The sequence below is a fragment of the Lytechinus variegatus genome, chromosome 15, assembly GCF_018143015.1.
Source record: "Lytechinus variegatus isolate NC3 chromosome 15, Lvar_3.0, whole genome shotgun sequence".
Lineage (NCBI taxonomy): Eukaryota > Metazoa > Echinodermata > Echinoidea > Temnopleuroida > Toxopneustidae > Lytechinus > Lytechinus variegatus.
In genome coordinates, this window is record NC_054754.1 from 29,701,523 (window position 1) to 29,723,569 (window position 22,047).

The window sequence follows — 22,047 nt, forward strand, 5'->3', positions numbered from 1 at the left end:
ACTTAAAGGAGAAACAATGAAATCAGTTATAAAAATGGTTGAAACACCACTCCTCCCCCCCCCGCCCCAATCAAAAAGTCTCCCCTTGCACAAAATAAGACAGCGCCCATGTTAAAGCAACCCCTCCTTCCTCTTTTCTGCTCCCTCCCCTCTCTCTTCTCACCCCCAACCCAACTCAAAATCCTTCCGGAGACACTAATGAAATTATTGTTATCATTGTGAAAATTGATATTAGCTTAGCTTTAGCAGTTTAGTCCATAAAGTCACTGATAACTCTGCGTCGTCAAGGAAAGTCTTGACCGGATTTTTATTTGGCGTCACAAGTTTTTGTCTCACCTGCGAAGCAAAGTGAGACTATAGGCGCCGCTTTTCCGACGGCGGCGGCGACGGCGGCGGCGGCGACGGCGGCGGCGACGGCGGCGGCGGCGACGGCGGCGGCGACGGCGGCGGCGGCGGCGGCGTCAACATCAAATCTTAACCTGAGGTTAAGTTTTTGAAATGACATCATAACTTAGAAAGTATATGGACCTAGCTCATGAAACTTGGCCATAAGGTTAATCAAGTAATACTGAACATCCTATCAGAGTTTCATGTGACATGACCAAGGTCAAAGGTCATTTAGGGTCAATGAACTTAGACCATGTTGGAGGAATCAACATCGAAATCTTAACCTGTGGTTAAGTTTTTGAAATGTCATCATAACTTAGAAAATATATGGACCTAGTTCATGAAACTTGGACATAAGGTTAATCAAGTATCACTGAACATCCTGCATGAGTTTCACGTCACATGACCAAGGTCAAAGGTCATTTAGGGTCAATGAACTTTGGCCGAATTGGGGATATCTGTTGAATTCCCATCATAACTTTGAAAGTTTATGGATCTGATTCATGAAACTTGGACATAATAGTAATCAAGCATCACTGAAAATTTTGTGCAAGTTTCAGGTCTCATGATTAAGGTCAAAGGTCATTTAGGGTCAATGAACTTTGGCCAAATCGGGGGTATCTGTTGAATTACCATCATAACTTTGAAAGTTTATTGGTCTAGTTCATTAAACTTGGACATTAGAGTAATCAAGTACCACTGAACATCCTGTGCACGTTTCAGGTCACATGACCAAGGTCAAAGGTCAATGAACTTTGGCCGAATTGGGTGTATCTGTTGAATTACCATCATAACTTTGAAAGTTTATGGATCTGATTCATGAAACTTGTACATAAGAGTAATCAATTATCACTGAATATCCTGTTTGAGTTTCAGGTCACATGATCAAGGTCAAAGGTCATGTAAGGTCAATGAACTTTGGCCATGTTGGGTTTTTTTGGTGAATAACCATCATATCTCTGTAAGTTTATTGGTCTAGTTCATAAAAAGTGGACATAAGAGTAACCATGTATCACTGAACATCTTGTGCGAGTTAGAGTAGTATTCAAAGTCAGCACTGCTGCTATATTGAACCGCGTGATGCAGGTGAGACGGCCAGAGGCATTCCACTTGTTTAATCCAACATGTCCAATGGAAACATGCGATCGTTTCCCGGGAACATATCTGTTTATTATTATTATCTTATTAATACCCCTTCATATTTCTGTAAGCACTTGGAGAGTTGACTGCAGCATTTTATTTTTTGGCATATTTTTGTAAAGCGCCTTTAGCATGTTAATGGAAAGGCGCTATATAAATATATATATTTAATGTATGTATGTATTGTTTGTTTGATTTCATGAGTAAATGCCAGGTCCAAACTAAACATATATAAACAATCAACAACATATTGTTATTTAGAAATGTACTAGTATTGATGGACAAATGAGAATGATTAACATTGTAACAGAGACTTTAAATGTTGAGATCTTTCTCGGCATGAATATGAAATCTTGGTTTTATACTAAGTAATGTAGTTATAAAGCGATTAATATTTGCGTATCAAAGCGCTTTGTACAATGTAGTATGATGTATTCATTACTAGACTGAAGCGAAAAATATAAAGTATAATGTGAAACGCGAAAAAAACACATAAGAAAGACAAAAGAAGGATGTGGAAAGGAAAAGTATACCCCTTCATTTATTTGCCTCAATTTAATGACGTCATTTTTAGATTGTATACTCACTAACATACGCATTTTAATACACCGCTAAAGTGGCTTTTATAAATTATTATATCTTATATTTTTTTTCAGGATTTGGAGAGTCGTTTGAGCCGAAGACACGATGAGAGTAAACACGAGAAAGAACCACAGTGGAAGACAGTCAATGAACATCTTGATGAAAAGGTTATGTGGGAACACGACTGTTGGGAAGGTAAGATCCTCAATAACTGATGTCTGCCCTCTCATAAAAGGGGTTCAATAAATGCATCGAACATGTCCGTCAAACGACAGTGAACAGCTTGGAGGTCTTTGTCGAAAATGCGTGAATCGGAGCAGTACTTTCGGAGCTGACGGAAAATTGCAAACATGCCGTTTGTCCAGAGTCAATCCGGACTTTTCACATTTACTACGGGGAAGCTCTCGACAACGCACAAATTACTTTTAAAAATGCAAGTTAAATGACAATGGAGAGCTGAGACGCTTTTGTCGAAAGTTGATGGACCGGGACAGCATCGGAATCTCTTGAATCTGGACAATGTTTCGTCCGGTGCCAAAATCTCCGGATTATACCTGCTAACCCAGCAGTCCAATAACTTTCGATAATAAACGCATCTCAGCTCTATATTGCGATTTTAATTGCATTTCCAAAGGGGTCGGTGCGCTGGAGTTTTCCCGCAGTAAATGCCAAAACTCCCTATTGATTCACCAAATTTCCATCAAAAACGTCTTGGTTGCTTTTTATCTTGAAGGGGATTTGACATTTTCTATGTTCTTGAAAGAGTTATGCATCGTTGTACAAAAACTCCTTAATTTTTTCAAGATACTAAAATGTATTTTATAGCAAATATCCTTGATTCCGTCAGTATTTTTTGATGACAGAACAGCTACATGGAACAAAGCAGCGCCGTTCAAAAGGAACGAAACTGTACAGGCCCAGCGATGTCTAATTATCACAATCGGAATAACGCTTTGTCTACATGGCTGACGTTGACTGACGCTGACTGGCGCAATTCTGTGCGTCATCAACTTGGAACTTTGGTATACTCTTCTTCTTCGCAATTTGTTGTGTTAACCACTCATCTTCATAGAAATAGTCTAAACAAGATTTAAAGTCCCACCAAAATTCTGTTAACGATTTAAACTTGCGGTATTTTAGGTATCTATGATTGTACTTCCGTTGTATGTAAGTGTACTATGTCATAATTTGTAAAATGTTGTATAATGATGACAAAAAATTGAGTTGGTTATCCGGACACGTACGCAAAATGAAATACGAAGTTTAAACATTTTTAACAATTGTTATTTTAAAGAAGAAAAAAATTGTTAGAACAGCTTGTTTCAAACTTTAAACAATAGCTGTTAGAGTTATAAAAAAAACGTGTTTCAAATTTTAAACCGTATTTTTACAGTGAAACAACTGAAGATAAAATTCACCAATGCTTCACGATGCCATTCAAGGTGGTTATTCAACAGATTTGTTGTCAAAAATATTGTGCCCCCTTCGGGATTTTGCCCCCCTAAAACTGAAAGTGTTCCGGCGGGCCTGAACCCTTATTTCTTAGTGCGTACCGTAGTGAGAGTGATTGGACACGTTTGCATATTACGTCTTTATGGAGCGAATTCTATACATCATGTACATTATATGGATTTGCGAAGGAGCTGTCAAGTACTCCTTGAAGCTAATGAACACTTTCCGAAGACATTTCCGATCTTAGAACCCCGCTGCCCTGACAACCTTACCCACGAACCAGACGGATCAAATGTGTCAGCCGCGGTCCAAAATTAATATCGTGGCAACTATAGGCCCAGCGTTACTAGTATGTGAATTGAGACACGAGTTCCAATAATCAAGCTATGCATTCTAGTAGGTTACATTATGTTGTCCCATATTCTCTATCATTTCACTATTAAAAATGTTGAGTGAAATAAATTCTGTCATTCACTCAGTCACTCAGTCAAGCAATCAAGAAATCAAAAGAAACCTACATCTAGTTAATAAAATAAAACAGTCACACTTAGTAAGAATTACTAGTACACTTTCGAAGTTGGAACATATCTGATACACCCAATGCATATATAGCCGAGGGGGTTTAGACTTGTATTTTTAAGACACCTTAATCTTCTTCATCATATTCTTCTTCGACCGAAATTCGATAAAATATCATTTTATATTGCATGTACAATAACCTTTATGAAAGACACCTTAATCTTCTTCATCATATTCTTCTTCCTCCGCTGATCCCGGAGATCTACAGCAGGTTGCTGTATTGTTGTATAAATATTTATAAGAGCATAAAGCACTTCCTCAGAGAAGAACAAGTACCTTTTTTTTATAAGATGTTTTATTGTTTTTCTCTCAAATCAAATTTCATACAATGCAGTTTACAAAGTAACGATTGTAAATAATAATTCGAACAAATTTCTTAAACTCGTATACATGATTATGTACATCACGAAATAATATTCTAAGACACTGCATCGTACCACTACCAGGTGAGTTTAACAAACAAATATCAGGGAAAAAAACTTATAAAAGTATGTGCCCCCCCCCCTTCCCTCCGCAACCCCCCACACTGCACACCCTCAAACACTCACACACTTCATACGCCCTTGCATACGGTGCCCGCGTTCTGTTTGAAACAAGAAAAATGAAGTTGCGTTTTTTCTTCAAAAGGATTTTCCATGTGGCTGGAATATTTTCAAAAGCTTTATAAACTTTATCTATTTCATTTCCATCTAACCCCATTCTCAGAAAGTCTCTAGGAGATTTGATGTTACCTTCCTTGTCAACAATATGATGCAATTCATATATAAGTTTTCATCAAATAGCATTTGCCCGTTTAGTCGAATAAGTTTATTGTTAAAAAAATATATAATTTCTTTTAGATGTACTTCTTAAAAAAAAATCGGTGATACAATACGATTACACATTCCAGTGGCGTACCGTGGGTCGCGACATTGGGGGGGGGCAACAAATTTTTGAGTCACTAAATGAGCCGCTCAGTTACACATTTTAAGGACAGTACCATATATTAAACAGATATGTATCTCACTGATCAAATAATGCGAGCGCGAAGCGCGAGCTTAAAATTTTTTATATTCAGACCTAAAAAGGGGCATTATAATCAAGTTTTTGTAATCATGATACGCACCTGTCTCGCTAAATAATGCAAGGGCGAAGCGCGAGCTGAAAATTTTGTTTATATTGACCACAAACAAGGAGATTTTAAGGACTATATTTAAGGAATCCATTACATATCTCACCATAGTCATCTAGTGCAAGTGCTAAGCGCTTGCTGATTTTTTTAGAATTACACGAAGCACTTGTAGTCATTGTAATCATGATTATTTACATACGCATCTCAATAATCAAATATTGCGAGCACGAAGCGCGAGCTGAAAATTTAGGAAATTCAGACCTCAAAAGGGGCATTCTAAAGCTTGTTTGTAGGAATTCACTGTAACACCATACGCATTTCATTAACCAAATGATGCGAGCGCGAAACGCGAGCTGAAAATTTTTGATATTGAGATCAGAAAAGGGACATTTTAAGGACTGATTCTAGGAATTCATGGAGAGCAGACATATCTCACCAATCCACTAATGCAAACATAAGCACGGACAAGAAATGTTTTATATTAAGACCTAAAATGTGGCAAACACTTTAAGTAGTCATGAAAAAGAAGCATACTATTGTACATAAAACAATAATAACTCGAAGTGCGAGGAAGTATATTGAAAATGGGAGGTTTTAGTACAACAGGATTATATATCTCGTTAAAGTTTAGAAGACAATGCTAGCACCAGGAACAATGAAGACATGGGCCCTAATCAAATTATGTTTAATAAAGTTGTGAAAAATGTATCAGATGTAATATAACATGATTATGATTATAACAACATAATGAACAATATTTTCTTCTTTCCCATTACGTTTCTCTTTCCTCTCTCCCTCTTTTTCTCCTTTTCTCTTTTTTTTTGGGGGGGGCACGTGCCCCCCATGCCCCCGTAGTTACGCCACTGACATATTCAAGAGATACAATACGATAACACATTTCAATTTTCAATTTCAATTCAATTTATTTTTCTCAGTATAAAAACAATACAAATATAGTACAAACATTAAATAAATCAGACATGGATATAAATAAAATATTATACTGAAAGGGTAGCAGCCAAAAAGAAGTTAACCTTATGTACGGCCGACCCGAATATAATACATTATTTGAACAATTAAAGTAGAAAAGGGGAAAGAATTACCTAACTAACCCAAACATACAATCAGAATAATAATTAAGTAAAAAATGAATAAGTAGTGATGATTTTATATTTACAATTTCTCCTAAAAACATTAAGAGAGCAACTATCCTTAAGATCCTTTGATAAAGTATTCCAAATTAATGGTCCCCTATAAAAAATTGAGTTTTGAAATAATTTTGTTCTTACTTTAGGTATATGAAAATCATTATTGCCCCTGGTTGTATAATTATGTACATTACAATTTAAAACAAAATAATTACATATTGACTGAGGTAAAAAATATTTATAACACTTGTACATAAAAATTGCAGTCTCATGATTGTAAAAGTCATAAAATTTCAAAATCCTCTGAGACTTAAAAATTGGTTCTGTATGAGCATAAAAAGACGAATGATTAACAATTCTTATTGCACGTTTTTGAAGTTTAAAAATTCTATCCAGGTGTGAATAATACCATGGTCACATTTGCTCTACGGCGGCCGTACGGCGGCCGTAGATACCTAAATTCGAGATATTTCTGCGGCGGCCGTAGAAAATCTGCGGCAGCCGCAGGGTCGACGTACGGCGGATTTCTAATTTTTACAGGCCGTAGGGGTGGCCGTAGAATTATAGCGCGGAGTTATAACATTTTTTCATTTCTACGCCCGCCGTAGAAATTAGACTAGCTGTAGCCATGGCGTAGAATGGTGTACGGTGGCCGTACGTCGAGCGTACGGTGGCCGTGCGGCTGCCCTGGTGTCTTATATATATTACAACTATATTTGGCAGGCAACACAAATATTGCACCTCCAGTGGAGTGGGTTCGTATCATTTTCTCTCACTCAGTAATCTAGATTGTATACAGAGGTGTCTAGAGATGCCACTGGTTGTTCCTCAGTGGCTGAGGCTGGGCTACCAGCGAATGCAGTTGAGACGGATACAACGACACCGAGACTATTTGATTGCAGCCCGTATAGTTGAGGAGCAGCGGCAGGCCCGACAGCAGAGAAGAAGAAGGACGATGTGGGTGAAGCCCTGGCTGCTGCGACGTGTCACGCTCGGCCACTACGACAATCTGATGCAGGAGCTGATGCGAGAATCAAGGGGTGATTTTAAGGCATTTCTGCGGATGGAACCCGCAATGTTCCAGGAGATACTGGTCCGCGTCGCTCCAAGAATCATCAAAAGGGACGATGCCAGGCCTCCACTTCAGCCGGGAATGAAGCTGGCCATAACACTCCGATTCCTGGCAACAGGTAACTCATACCGGTCGCTTGCATTCAGCTTCAGGGTGGCTCATAATACAATATCACTATTTGTGCCCCAAGTGTGCGATGCGATTTTCGAAGAGTATAAGGATGAGGTGCTCGTAACCCCCTCAACTCCAGATCGGTGGAAGGAAGTGGCACAGGCCTTCGGGAAAAGGTGGAACTTCCATCACGCATGCGGGGCCATCGACGGCAAACACATAAGGATTAAGAAGCCAACAAAGTCAGGAAGCGCCTTCTTCAACTACAAGGGCTTCTTTTCAATAGTCTTGCTAGGGCTTGTCGACGCTAACTACCGGTTTCTGTGGGTGCATGTAGGTGCAGAAGGAGCTTCGTCTGATGCAGGGATTTTCAATCAGTCTTCTCTTGAGCCCGACCTCCGTGAAGAGAGACTTGGTTTCCCTCCCCCTGAGCCCCTCCCTAACGACGACCGCGATATGCCTTACTTTTTCATCGGCGATGATGCTTTCCCCTTGCGAACTTACATGGTGAAGCCCTTCTCTCACAGGAACCTCACGAAGGAGGAACGAATCTTCAACTACAGGTGTTCCCGTGCACGAAGAGTGGTAGAGAATGCGTTTGGCATTCTCGCAAGCCGTTTCCGGTGCCTCCTCACCACCCTCATGACAACCCCCGAGACATGCACAAAGATCACCAAGACATGCGTGACACTTCACAACCTGATGCGGATCCGTTTTCCCAACATGCAGAATGCCGACCTTGATGAGGAGCAGGCGGACGGTGTGGTTGTCCCAGGGGCATGGAGGGATGCAGGCTACCTTGCCGATATGCATGGTGTACTACGTGCTCCCAGGGAGAATCGTGCTGGTAAAGAGCTCCGGATATACCTTAAACACTATTACAACAGTAATGCCGGCAGCGTACCATGGCAGGATGCAGCTCTTAACTGGTAAAATAGTGCAGTCGCACCTTCAACGCGGTCAAATGAGCTTTACAGCTATAACAAATCATGATACTTTCTACCCGTGAACTAAATGTACTTTGTGATTCTTCATGTTAAATAGAAATTGAATAAATAACCTCCGAAATATTAGAACTATATTTTCCAGTGAACTTTACAGCCAAAACACTCGACCTCAAAAGCATGTTGACTAAATGTACTATGTGACCCTTGTAAAATAAAGTAGTTAAAAGTTTGATCCCGAGTTTGATCACCAAGCTTCTATTTATTTAGCTTCTTGTCCTTCCACAAGAAGAGAACACAGATAACTGGTGGGGTGACCGCAAAGATAAGCGCGCGCAGATGAAGTATTACTTGGTTAACCGGAAATAGGGAAGGAGCATATGCTTATTACGTGCAAATTTGCACTTACAAGCGTATGCTTGTTCCCTTCTTCCCGGCAGCCTACTCTTTTAAACCTATAAGCTCGTTCCACAACAGTGAATAGACGTTAATTATCTCCATAGATTTAAGTAAATTGATACATTATACCTGCAGGAATAGTGTCATTTCTAAATATTGCGGACATTTTCTTTGAAAGTATATCAAGTGACACATTTATTGTTTTTGTTGCTTTTATATCACTTCTGAATTCTGTATGATGCTTCAATGTGGCTTAGAATTGTTATTAAAAAATATGACAAAGTAAATATGACACAGAAACCTTTTTTTGGGTATCGTTCTTTGTATTAAGTTATTATGGTCTGTATTTTCCAAACTTTATTTCATATCCCCCCGAAAAAAAAAGAATATAGAATTAATGTTATCGAAGAATAAAGACAAAGATATAAATCATATTCTAAGGCCGTACCAAGCGTTATTAGAAAGCAAATAATACACTGTGTCTGTAATAAAAGGGTGTAATCTTTAAAATAAATACTTTTAAAAGATATTGTGTTTTTTCAAGGTCTTCTTTTTGTGTCATATTGGAGCAAAGTCCTTTTTCTAATAAATTTAATCTCATAATTTGCTTCGTAAAATTAAACTTCTTTTAATTTTGTGCAATGAGAAAAATTGCAATTTTGCCCGCTGTCAATAAAAATGTTTTATTAGCGATATTTATTGTTTTCTTTGACAAGTATGCATTTGGTGAGATAAATTACAAACGCCATCATGACAGAAATGCAAGACGCATTTCTCTTTTGATATAACATAATTTATTACTGGGTGAAATAATGTAAAATTATAGCTACATAAATATATTAAATAAAAGATTGCTCCAAATTATATCTCATAAATATACCACATAAATTACAGGAACATATACATATATATAAACACTTTAATACTAGTACCCTGTATCACATAGTCAAAATACTTCATAGCATCAAGTCTGCCTAACTGAATAAAGGTAGTCCTGGGCACGTAGTGAAACCACTCCTGTCATCACAATAGTCAAACTATTTTGGAACATAGTCTAAAAAACTCTGCTTCATCGTAAATGTAGCTCAGGTATTTAACGAAAGTACTCTTGAAACATACTCAAACTACTTTGGAACATATATCATTAAAAAAAAAAATCTGCCTCACCGTAAAGGTGGACCTGGCACATAATAAAAGTACTTATGGCACGGAGTCACCATCTTTGGCGAAAAATAATACTAGTATCTCTGCCAAACCATAAAGGTAGTCCTGGCACATACTGAAAGTTCTCCTGGTACATAGTCAGTTAATCTGCATCAGACTCTGGCTGATCCCTGTTGGCGCCATGGATGCCGAAGCTACCCACATTAAATCCTGGTAGGCTCAGTCGTTCCCCCGATGAAGGGGCGCGGAGGGGCGGTGTCAAGTCCTGGTCGCCGTCATTAGTGTTGGCTATTTGGTAAGAAGAGGCGATAATGTTGCTGGTGCCGACGGGAGTAGGAGCAGAAGTGGGACGGGTGGGCTGGTGCTGCGGCTGCTGTTGTTGTTGATGCTGCTGAGTTGGCTGTGTGTTTTGTTTCAAAATACAAGAAAAATACACGTTTATATAAAGAATACCTTTAAAGTTTGTATTATAAATGTGGTAGTAAATTTAGCAGTTTGTTTCTTTAGGAATCATTTATGCAAACATCCTGTCTCTTTCACGTTTCTTTATGTTAACCTACCTGTAACTGTGTGAAGGTTGGTCGTCGCATATACCCCGGCTCTTGCATTTGCTGTTGTTGATAGTAGACATGGGGCTGACTTTGGAACTGCAATGAAGGGTGCTGGAACTGTCCATGAGCCTGGAAGTGGGAGGCTGCAGGTTGGGGCGAGAACATGGTTGATGGACCTGGACACTGCTGACTTTGCCCCTCATCCGTTGGCAGATAGCGCTGGGACAGGGCCAGGGTTTCTGTCTGGAACTGACGGAATTTCTCCTTTGGGCAGTTGCGCACCACCGTCTGCAGCCAGTTTCCCCACGCCTCTCGCTCGTCAGGTTGTCTCGTTGCGGATTCCTCCAACTGAAGGGTTAGGAAGGAGAATATGAAATTGCAAAGAAAAGAATAACGTATCGAGAAATAAGAAAATATCCAAGACTTTTTTCAAAGATAATTTGTAAAGACATATGACATGTGACATTTTTAAAGTCTTGTTTTACTCGATATTTAAAGGGCTACCCTTTATAAAGAAGACCTAATAAATAAATAAATAGGTTCTCGTTTACCTTTCTCTCCATTTCCCGGTCCCTGTTCCGGTTCTCCAGCAACATTTCTGTCAGAACCTCGGCAACTCCTGGCGTACTACTTGTTCCCTTTCTCTTCTTGCTGGTGCTAGTACCGGTCTTGTTGAAAGCACAGTCTTGGCTATTTGCACTTCTGCCCCTCTTCTGATATAGCCCATCTACATTATCGGGTGCCACAAAGTCCTCTCGCAGCTCATCGCCATCGCCATTGTCCTCCTCTATCTCCTCCTCGCCAGTCACCTGAAGCATGAGCATGAAAATTTTTTAACTGAGAAATAAGGGCAGGCATGAGAAGATTAATATGAATTCAACCACTGAAATTTCTGTCAAGGACTGACAACAAGACGATGAACTTTCATAAAGTTGTTTCTCTATGTGCTGTCAGGAACTCGCAATATTAACTAAACAGTGGGTAATTTTTGCACACACAAATTCAATGCCAATGCTTACCCTTCTCACCTCATGCCCCTGGGTCCGCGGCTGAATAACCTCATCCAAGAATGCCAAGTTCCTCAGCTTCCATTCTTGACGCATAGTCAACCGGGAGGATGCCTGGCCTGACTTCCCCGCAGATCCGGCGCGATTCTTTATCTTCCCATAAGCACTTCGAAGGTTTTTGAACCTTCTCTTGATCTTCTCAACTGCAACCAAACGTAAATTGCATGAGATGTCAGAGGAAATGAATATACTTTCATCATTCAACAACTTTTCATGTTACTTTAACAATTCACAATGAAATATGATACAAATTAGTAATACCAGAAATAGGACAATATTTAAATTACCGATAGTGCCATATAATTATGTACTATAAGTACTAGTCAGTACTCACCAGGCCACTTTATCTCCTTCGCCAGCTCTGCCAGTTCCGCCTCCTTTAGTTTAGTGTTTCTGTACTTCTCATGCCTGAGATTATAAAAATAAGATCGGGCCTCGTAAAATTCAACGATTCGCTGGAGAGTTGGAGAATCGTCCTCTTCTTCATCATCTATATCAGGCTCGTCTTGGTCTTGCTCAGGCTGCTCCAGCTGTATCTCAGCATTCTCTTCTTCCTGATGCTCCACATCATGCACTCGAATTGTGCCCTTCTTCCCTCCTTTCCCCTTTGCTGATTTCTGCTTGGGACGCATGCTGTGACAGAAAATTTATGAAATGAAATGTCTATTGTGAAATATCATAATGAGTGTAATGAGCCACTCATTGTATACTTATTGCAATCGTTCCCCTGCGGCCGCCCTGCGGCCGCCGTACGGCCACCGTGCGGCCACCTTACGTCTGCCGTAGTTAACAAAAAAATCTACGGCCGCCGCAGGGTCGCCCTACGGCGGCCGTACGTCATCGTTTCAAGGAAATACGGCAGCCGCAGATTTTCTGTCTCCATAAATTTAAAAATACGCCGTGCGTCGACCGTAGCATATGTGACCGCTAGAGCAAGTGGCCGTGGAAATTCTACGGCGGCCGTAGAATTTCTACTCGCCGTAGAAATTTTAGAATCTACGGCGGCCGTAGCAAATGTGACCAAGGTAAGAAGCACTGCCCCAGGCAAGAATACCGTAACTTAAAAAAGGTGCAACAAGTGCGTGATAAATATTTCGTAAAACAGTAATTGGAAAATTGCGTAATCTGTACAAAATGCCTATGATTTTGGAAATTCTATTACAAATCAAATCAATATGAGGAACCCATAGCAACTTACTATCAATTATAATACCAAGAAATTTGACTTGCGATGCCTTTGCTACACTAAAATTTGCTAATTGCACCTGCAGATTGTCAATGCATATTTTTTTATTTGTAAAAACCATATACTGTGTTTTAGAAATATTTACAGATAATTTATTAATGGTCAACCAAGAAGTCACCTTTTTTAATTCATTATTAAATTGCACTTGCAGAACATCAATATTATCATGTGACATAAAAATATTAGTATCGTCGGCAAATAAAATATATTTCAATTTCGAAGATACATTGCACAGATCATTTATATACAAAGTAAATAAAAGGGGCCCGAGGATAGAACCTTGGGGTACTCCACACCTTGAGTCCTTATAATTTGATTGTTGACTATTTAAAGTTACAAATTGTTGTCTATGACTTAAATAGTTGTTTAAAAGATCCCAAATTTTCCCCCTTATTCCATATTTGAATAATTTTTTCATGAGTATTCTATGATCAAGTGTGTCAAACGCTTTCTGTAAATCCAAAAATAAGCCAATTGATACACCTTTCATTTCAATAACACTAGTAATACTTTGAATAAAATCAAGTAATGCTGAAGATGTGGAATACCCCACCCGAAATCCATGTTGGTTCGGACTAATAATATTGCACTCATTGATAAAATTCAGTAATCTAACATATATACATTTCTCAAAAATCTTTGAAAAAACAGGTAAAATGGAAATTGGGCGATAGTTTGTAATTTAATACGATGGTAGCTAGGCAAACTCACTTCAGTTTATCTGATATCAATAGTTCAGCTTTTATCGAAGGGGGATGATCTATATTTCAGAACCTGTCTCTTTATGTATCATCCCAACAATATTATAATTTTCCATAAACTCCAAACATATTTGTTCAAAGTTTTATAAAATTGGTTGTAATAGGCTTAGTAGATGGCAGTCTGATTTCCAATCATATTTCAAGACTCTGAATCTTGAAATTAAGAGGGCGCCGCTCACTTGCCGCCATATCTTGCAAATACTGAAAACCCCATCTTTCGCTTGATGCTTCGGCGATTTTCGGGCTTCTCCGGAAAAAGGGAATTACGTGTATGCACATCTAGAGTGCGTGATCACATTTTGAAATGTCAATTTTAAGTTTTAAAGTGTCTTGTTTTGCACATTCATAATCCCATCAAAACTTCTTTTTTCATAAAGAAAAGTGTAGTTTACTGTAGAGAGGTAGATTAAAGACAATGTTCTTAACCAGAGCATGTAAGAAGACGAAGCATTAACATAAATATCTGCATAAAAGTCGTAGAAAACCTTTAAAGACCATTAATACATGTAGAGCGTTTCTTGACTTAAATAATAACTTGAAACCTAAGTGGGTCTTGGCAAGGTCTGTCGAAGTACAAGTAGGCGACATGGGTATGAATCATGTGACATTTATGAGTCATGTGACTGACATTCACGAGTCGAGTGACATGAAGTGATCGTTTGATAAGATAGGGGTTACCCTTGTTTTTGTTTCTTTAAAGGGCAAAGACTATAGTTTTTTCGCTCCTTATTAGAATTCACCTTGTAGCGTATTTGGGGCCTGTGGAGGGCAAATTGATTTTGTTGTGTTATGCTTAAACTATAATGCAAATCTGCAAAGAAAAGTCATAATGAAAATAAGAAGGTAATATGAATGTTATGGATTTTATAATAATTGAAATCAAATAAAATGGAAAGGGAACATAAATAAGGAAAGTATATCCAATGAAACTGATAATAACCTTATTCAATTTAGACTTCATTTAAAGTCTCTGTAAAATCTGTTAACTTGCAGACTAGACTCTAATGACATCCAGCTAACATGGGTTATAGAGTAACATATTGAAAACTTTAAAATATAACATTTAGTTGTCTAGAGCTATATCATCGTGTCAAGCAATCTTATTCTCTTTCTTCACGACAAGCTAACGCTTTTTAAGAGCTTTTACGACGACCTCCATAGAAATTACATAGTTTACGGTGTGATGATGCGAAATTTCGCGATGAAGTGGTATTGAATTGTTGAAATGGTTGAAATGTGGAAGAGCGAAACGAGCAAGGGGAAAAGGTCGACACTGCTTCAGTAATAAATTCTGCCATGGCATAGGCTTGTAGCAAAATATGAATGCCGAATATTCGACCGAAATTCGATAAAATATCATTTTATATTGCATGTACAATAACCTTTATGAAAGCACGCCATTAGAATTTGGCAATAGACGAATTTTTTTGATGGAAGCAGTTTTCTATCTATCGGGCCATGAATCGGTGAAGGATCTCTGGACAATCGCATTAGATAAACATCTATTTTAAAAAAAATGTACTTATTAATTGATGTTCTATTTCAATTAGTCGGAGCAGGTGGATTAATCACGTGTTTCCGCATTTGCTTATAGCTTCAGCTGGCCCAGATATTTTGTCTGATTTTTAATAGATCGATTGTCGCGATTGTGTATGAACACAATGTTTGAAAAGTAATTCTATAGTTAGCACTTTGTGAAGGAATATGCATGTTTATTATGACCAATGTATTGTTGTTTGAAAACGATAATCTTCCAGATTATCGGAAGTAGACAAGAAGTAGTCATTTGTTGTTATTTTCTTAGTTAGGATTAAATTTTAATCATTGTTATTTGGAAGATTTTGGCGGTCTGTGGACAGAAAGCCGGCAGATAAAGATCTTTTATTCTTAATGTTTTGTGAGAGACTTAGATTAACGAATGTCTAAAGCTTTGGTATTTATAGCATTACATAATTGAAATATTTTTATCTAACATTCTATTTTTACAAAAGTGTAGCGATCCTTCATTTTTTGCGTCCATGAATTATTGTGAATATTTTAAATCGTTATATTTCATGCCATAATTTATGATAGGCTCTCTTGGTATATTTTTTTCAATTATTTTGCTTTCTTTTGAATCGGCCATTTGAACTCTTATCTCACAATATTTCTAATAATATATATATATATATATATATATATCGGATAGCCAGAAACAAAATGTTATGTGCTGATATTTTGCATCCCATTCCACTTGTTCCATCCACTAATTCTTATACAAAAATAAAAATATGTAATTATTTTTATTTGGTCAGGGTCCCGACTGACATCAATTTTCAAGTAAAATAGCAATGATAAATTAATAAATGAATAAAAAATACATAGATAAATATATAATTAAGTAAATTGGACCCTTGAACGACGCGACGGCGGCTCGTATTATTACAACAAAAGGGGTATAATAAACCATCACAATCTGGCCATCAGACGAGGCCGAAATAACGTCGAGAGAGAATTATTATTTGATTTCTGTTAGAAAGAAAATTTGCGATTATTATGTTCCTTGTCTCAAAGGGGAACATGTAATAAGAGTAGGACACCCTGTGAATATCTTCCTATTGTCTTTTATAAACTGCCAGCGCTACTTTCCGACACTTGGGATGTATTTCTAATTTGTATTGTCTCAATTACTTTTATTGCCTGAGGTGAAGGGTTGAAGATCTTGTTTTTATTTTCAAATTGAAATTTAATTATAATAGGCTCTCCATATTTACCCGACCACAGATAGTTCAGGAGAGTCCCCATTGGGTATCACTGCCTAGCGGAAAATAATCTTGTGTGTAAAATTATGAATAGTGAATTGTTTATGCTCGTTGAAGTGGGGAAACTATTGAAGTCTTATTTGGAGTGAATACAGATGGAAGTAGGGGCGTGGGACTCGAATCAAGCGTAACAAAGATACCCCCCATCGATTAAATTTAAGTGCTCAAGATGTAACGTTCGATATCCTTTACCGAAATGACAAGATGGTTCGGTAAGGAAGTTGCTTAATTAACGTCCATCCATCGTCGACAACTTGGATGTTTACACACTGCAAAATGATGTCTAAGGGAATTCCCCGCGAATATCCATGACGTAATTGTCATGGTAACTAGCCACCGCCCTTGTGTTGTACTCAACCTTACCTCCCCCCCCCCCCTCCCCCTGCCCTTTAACGCAAGTGGTTTGAGACTGTCCTTATGTGGGGTGTTTTTTTACAAGTTAGTATGGTTGCTGGTAATTATGAATTCGATATGGCCATTAGGGTAAAAAAAATTGAAATGGGGAGAAAAGTATTCAGCCAAATGGAAATCAACCATGCAATTAATTTCTTTTTCACTAATTGTGAATTTGATATTGGCACTTTTCGTTAAAGTGGCTTCTACGATGTGATGCTATATAAATGCTAATACATGTGGTCGAGTTGTTGTTTACGGATTTCATTAATTTATGCCCGAGTGGCCGCCCATAGAGATTTAGTCGTTAACCCTGTTGACTAATCGTGTTTGTAGCTATTATTTCGTCTGTTAATAATTTTCAACTGTCCTTTATGTTGGTGAAAGCCGTCCATATGGGTTCAGGTTTCACTCGGCCATAATGCTGCTTCCAAACCAATCCATGATGGTATTCAGTGATTCATTCTTGGGCGGATTATTTTCTTAATGTCCGTGATCCATACCAGCCGTCTGACCCATTTTGGTCACTGACTCTGGTCAAGTAATCGATGCCAGTAACCATGCTAACGTGAATTTGCGGACCATGATTATGAATGAAATTTACCGGCCAAAAGTTCGGCGAAAATCGATGTTGGAAATCACGTAAAGTCAGTTCTTTCATGGACCTACTAGAGTATTAATAGGGTCATTGTGGAAATGAGGATAACCACAAGTTTAACAATTGTTCAACTGTTTTAGCAAAAAAAAAGGGTAATTAGGTGAAGGAATCCTCCAGAGAGCCTATGTGTCAAATTGGTTTGGTAAAGCCATATCTAGAGAGATCCTATCAATCTGATTCCCCCTTGCATGTTGTCTCTTCTGCAGATTACGCCGACCATGACTGCGAGTCCTTCGACGCCTGGGCGAACCGGATAGCCCAGGAGATCCGACGAAAACACCAGGAGGAAGATAAAAAGTACAAACCCCAAGGCCCCAAGGTCCATCACAATGTTCGGCTCCAGAGGGAGTACGTACCAAGACCTGAGGCCAAGCAGGAGACACAATGGAGAAAACAGGAGATTCAGATGCAACGACAGAAGGTACGGAAGACTTTAATTGGTCAAAGGTTCAACACAGCAAACAATGCGGTGTTTGCCAGTACCAGATACTAGTCCGGGGTTAAATTTGTGGTGTTACTTTAGCACCTATGGGTGCTGTCACAATACCTTCGGTTGTAGCTTTTACACCCTTTGGTGCTTTGTTCAATCTCTAAGGTGTAATTTTAACACCTTATGGTGTTGTCCTCTAGGAACACCAACATTAATGATGTCAGTTTTAGTATCCCAGTTTTTGCAATAAATGCTGATTTAGGAATTGAATCGTTGGTCAGGTTTAAGACAAGAAATACGAATAAATGTGTGGGAATATCAAGTGAATTGGCCGTGAAAGCCTTGGTGTTTGTTTTTTTTTTAGATGGGTCCTTATAAAAGAACTTGATGAAAATCACTTTAACAATAGATTGTGGTATCAGATGTAGATATAGTATTAGATGTAGGGCATAAAAAGGTAATATGGTAAACTAATTGGCATAATTATTTAGATAATAATATGGTTATATTTCCCTTGATCCAGGTGTAAAAAAAGGTTGAATTGTTGTACAACTGTCTAATTCAAAGTGATGTTTATTTCACAGATCCGCCGCATCGAACGTGAACGACAGAAGACCCTGAAGCAGAAGCATTCCTACATGAAACTCTGCGACAAGGTCTTCCACGAAATGGCCAACGATCTCCTGCGGTACCGAGACATACCTTGGCCGTGCCCCTCAGGCAAGGTGGAGAACATGATCAAGGTTCTCCTCTGCGATGTAGACGTGACCAACAAGCAGGAGCTTCGGCGATTCATCAAGGCGCAGCAGCTTATATGGCACCCTGATAAGTTCCTGCAGCGTTGTGGACAGCGACTGGTGCAGCGGGACAGGCAACAGATCATCGCCAAGGTCACAGAGTTGGCACAAACCTTGAACCAGCTCTATGACATTGGAACTCTACCCAAAGGTCTTCTCTAGTGGCAGGTTGTGAACATTGCAAGGTGAGTTGTACCATGACAATTAGAGATTTACTACGTTAATCAACCTTTAACCTAAAAACAGACAGAACTTTTCCCAAGCCTGGTCCTATTTATTTTACTTCCACAATATTCTGGGGGGTTCATATTTTTTGTCTCACCTGCATAGCAGAGTGAGACTATAGGCGCCGCTTTTCCGACGGCGGCGGCGGCGGTGTCAACATCAAATCTTAACCTGAGGTTAAGTTTTTGAAATTACATCATAACTTTAAAAGTATATGGACCTAGTTCATGAAACTTGGCCATAAGGTTAATCAAGTATTACTGAAGATCCTATTAGAGTTTCATGTCACATGACCAAGGTCAAAGGTCATTTAGGGTCAATGAACTTAGACCATGTTGGGGGAATCAACATCAAAATCTTAACCTGAGGTTAAGTTTTTGAAATGTCATCATAACTTAGAAAATATATGGACCTAGTTCATTAAACTTGGACATAAGGTCAATCAAGTATCACCAAACATCCTGCATGAGTTTCATGTCACATGACCAAGGTCAAAGGTCATTTAGGGTCAATGAACTTTGGCCGATTTGGGGTATCTGTTGAATTACAATCAAAACTTTAAAAGTTTTTGGATCTGATTCATGAAACTTGGACACAATAGTAATCAAGTATCACTGAACATCCTGTGCAAGTTTCAGGTCACATGATCAAGGTCAAAGGTCATTTAGGGTCAATGAACTTTGGCCGAATTGTGGGTATTTGTTGAATTACCATCATAACTTTGAAAGTATGTTGGTCTAGTTCATAAAACTTGGACATAAGAGTAATCAATTGATTGATTGATTGATTGATTTTATTCGTCAAGAATATCACAAGAGATTACAATGAAATTGACGAATACCTTGACAGGATAGCCCATGAAAGCCTGAAAGGCTTATTTCCAATGGGGTCCTATAGTTAGTATAAATAATTAACATATTGTAACAAAATTGGAATAAGTAAAAAAGATAATAAAATACACACATGTTACGTCAGTCAAATAATATGAAAACATCTGAAGCAAACAACAATCCTCCTAATATGTGAAACAAGATTGTATTTTAACATGCCCTAATGTATACATTATCTAAAATAGTAGAAACCAACGGTACAAAATGTGTGATTTTTAATGGTAATATTGCTCCCGAGTAGCTTCCAGTTTTAGGTGCTTCTTTAATGCACTCTTAAACTGAGAATATATTTTAACTGCTTTTACTTTATTGGGAAGAGCATTCCAAGATTGAATGTCATTAAAATAAAAAGTGTTCCCTATATGTCCTTCACGTTTTGGCAATATAAAATTGAAATTACTATTTCGAGTACCGTACCTATGGATATTGATACACGGGTGAAATTATTTGCTATATAATGATCTAATGTATCCGAATAGAATATTTTATGCACATGGTGTAATACTAATTGTTGTGATCTGTGATCTACATGAAGTAATCCTGCCCTTTCAAGTTCATTACATCCGACATGTGCTCTTGTATCACTGAATATCCTGTGCGCATTTTAGGTCACATGACCAAGGTCAAAGGTCAATGAACTTTAGCCATAATGGGGGAATCTGTTGAATTACCATAACTTTGCAAGTTTATTGATCTGACTTTTGAAACTTGGACATAAGAGTAATCAAGTATCACTGAGTATCCTGTGCAAGTTTCAGGTCACATGATCAAGGTCAAAGGTCATGTGAGGTCAATGAATTTTGGCCACATTGGGGGTATTTGTTGAATTACCATCCTATTTCTGTAAGTGTCTTGGTCTAGTTCATAAAACGTGGAAATAAGAATAACCAAGTATCACTGAACATCTTGTGTGAGTTATAGTAGTTTTCAAAGTCAGCAATGCTGCTATGTTGATTCGCGTGATGCAGGTGAGACGGCCAGAGGCATTCCACTTGTTATTAGTTTATATACTGACAACATATGAATTGACAACGACGTACCCTACAGCTCTGTTACATAAATCCATGAGTGCATCAGACACTGGCATACCAAATATTCAACGTACTAGGCCAACATGCTTTTATCAATCTATACATCAACGTGGTTTAACAGGTGGCGAGCAGATATTTTCCCTTGCGCCAAACCTAGTTATTCATCCAATGATGACAGAGTGTGTATCAGATTTCGTTTTCATTTTCTTCAAAAATAAGTGTGATGACAGAAAAGGATGAGATAACAAAATGTTCAATCTTCCCGGGATGCATTAGGATTTACAAGAGAAAAATTAGAGGAAAGTGTGTGGTTTGTTTTTTCATTCACTCTTGGTTTTACCAATGCATGATTACAGGCATCATGATTTTCATATATTATGCATGTATATTTAGCATAATCAATTTGAATACATTACACATTATGAGTTGAAACTTCTTTGAAATGAAAAAAAAATGTTTTAAAAGAAGAATGATCGGATGAAGCAGAAAGGTGAAAATTAATCGAATCTGGCAGACAAAAAAAAATCAATATGAATTCCAAAGGACCACAAACATTATGCCATTGCCTATAGGGGCAACCCTTCTAGAAAGACTAAAAATTCCAACTTTATTTGTTCATGCCGAATGATGTATATCTTTTAAGAAGACATATATAACAACATGCTATTGCTATGTGATGTTTTATTACAATCCTGAAACCAAAGAGACAATGTAGAGGAGAAAAACATATGTTAATGCATAGAATACAGAGTAGTCCCTTAATTCCACCTTGTCACAATCAACTAACCACGTTGCCAATTTAATATCTGAATAAGTCTTAGTGATTACATTTTTGGAGAGCAAAAACGTTCAAATTACTGTTCAGACTTCCTTTTTGAACTTTTACCACTCTGGAGTTATTAGAGGGGGGTTCTCCAATTTTCTTAAGGTTTTCATTGGGTGGTTGGAGTCCCCTTTCAATTGAAAACGAAAAGGGGCATCTCTGTCTATAACAAGCTGTACCTATCAAGCCATCACCTTCCCATAATTGGACAAAGTATTATCACATTTACACAGGTTCCTGCTTGTTCTGATTGGAGTTCATTTCCAAGAGAGCGGCAATATTTAA

General features: G+C 38.2%; 2 protein-coding genes across 2 annotated transcripts in view; one reads left to right on the forward strand and one right to left on the reverse strand.

Annotated features, from left to right (window-relative positions):
- Window positions 1-22,047, forward strand: part of LOC121428740 (NF-kappa-B inhibitor-like protein 1) — a 34,423-nt gene that overhangs the window by 10,004 nt on the left and 2,372 nt on the right. Inside the window, exons 3-5 of the mRNA XM_041625555.1 lie at window positions 2,184-2,304; window positions 17,773-17,987; window positions 18,581-18,978. Coding sequence (XP_041481489.1) covers window positions 2,184-2,304; window positions 17,773-17,987; window positions 18,581-18,955 — 711 coding nt within the window. The 3' untranslated portion in view covers window positions 18,956-18,978. The remainder of the gene's footprint in view (window positions 1-2,183; window positions 2,305-17,772; window positions 17,988-18,580; window positions 18,979-22,047) is intronic.
- LOC121428741 (putative cyclin-dependent serine/threonine-protein kinase DDB_G0272797/DDB_G0274007) lies at window positions 9,380-12,726 on the reverse strand. Its single transcript, XM_041625556.1, has 3 exons — window positions 11,192-12,726; window positions 10,650-10,988; window positions 9,380-10,489 (listed from the first exon to the last, which is right to left on the reverse strand). Exons 1-3 carry the CDS (start codon window positions 11,462-11,464, stop codon window positions 10,232-10,234), a joined length of 870 nt encoding a protein of 289 aa, XP_041481490.1. The 5' UTR covers window positions 11,465-12,726; the 3' UTR covers window positions 9,380-10,231.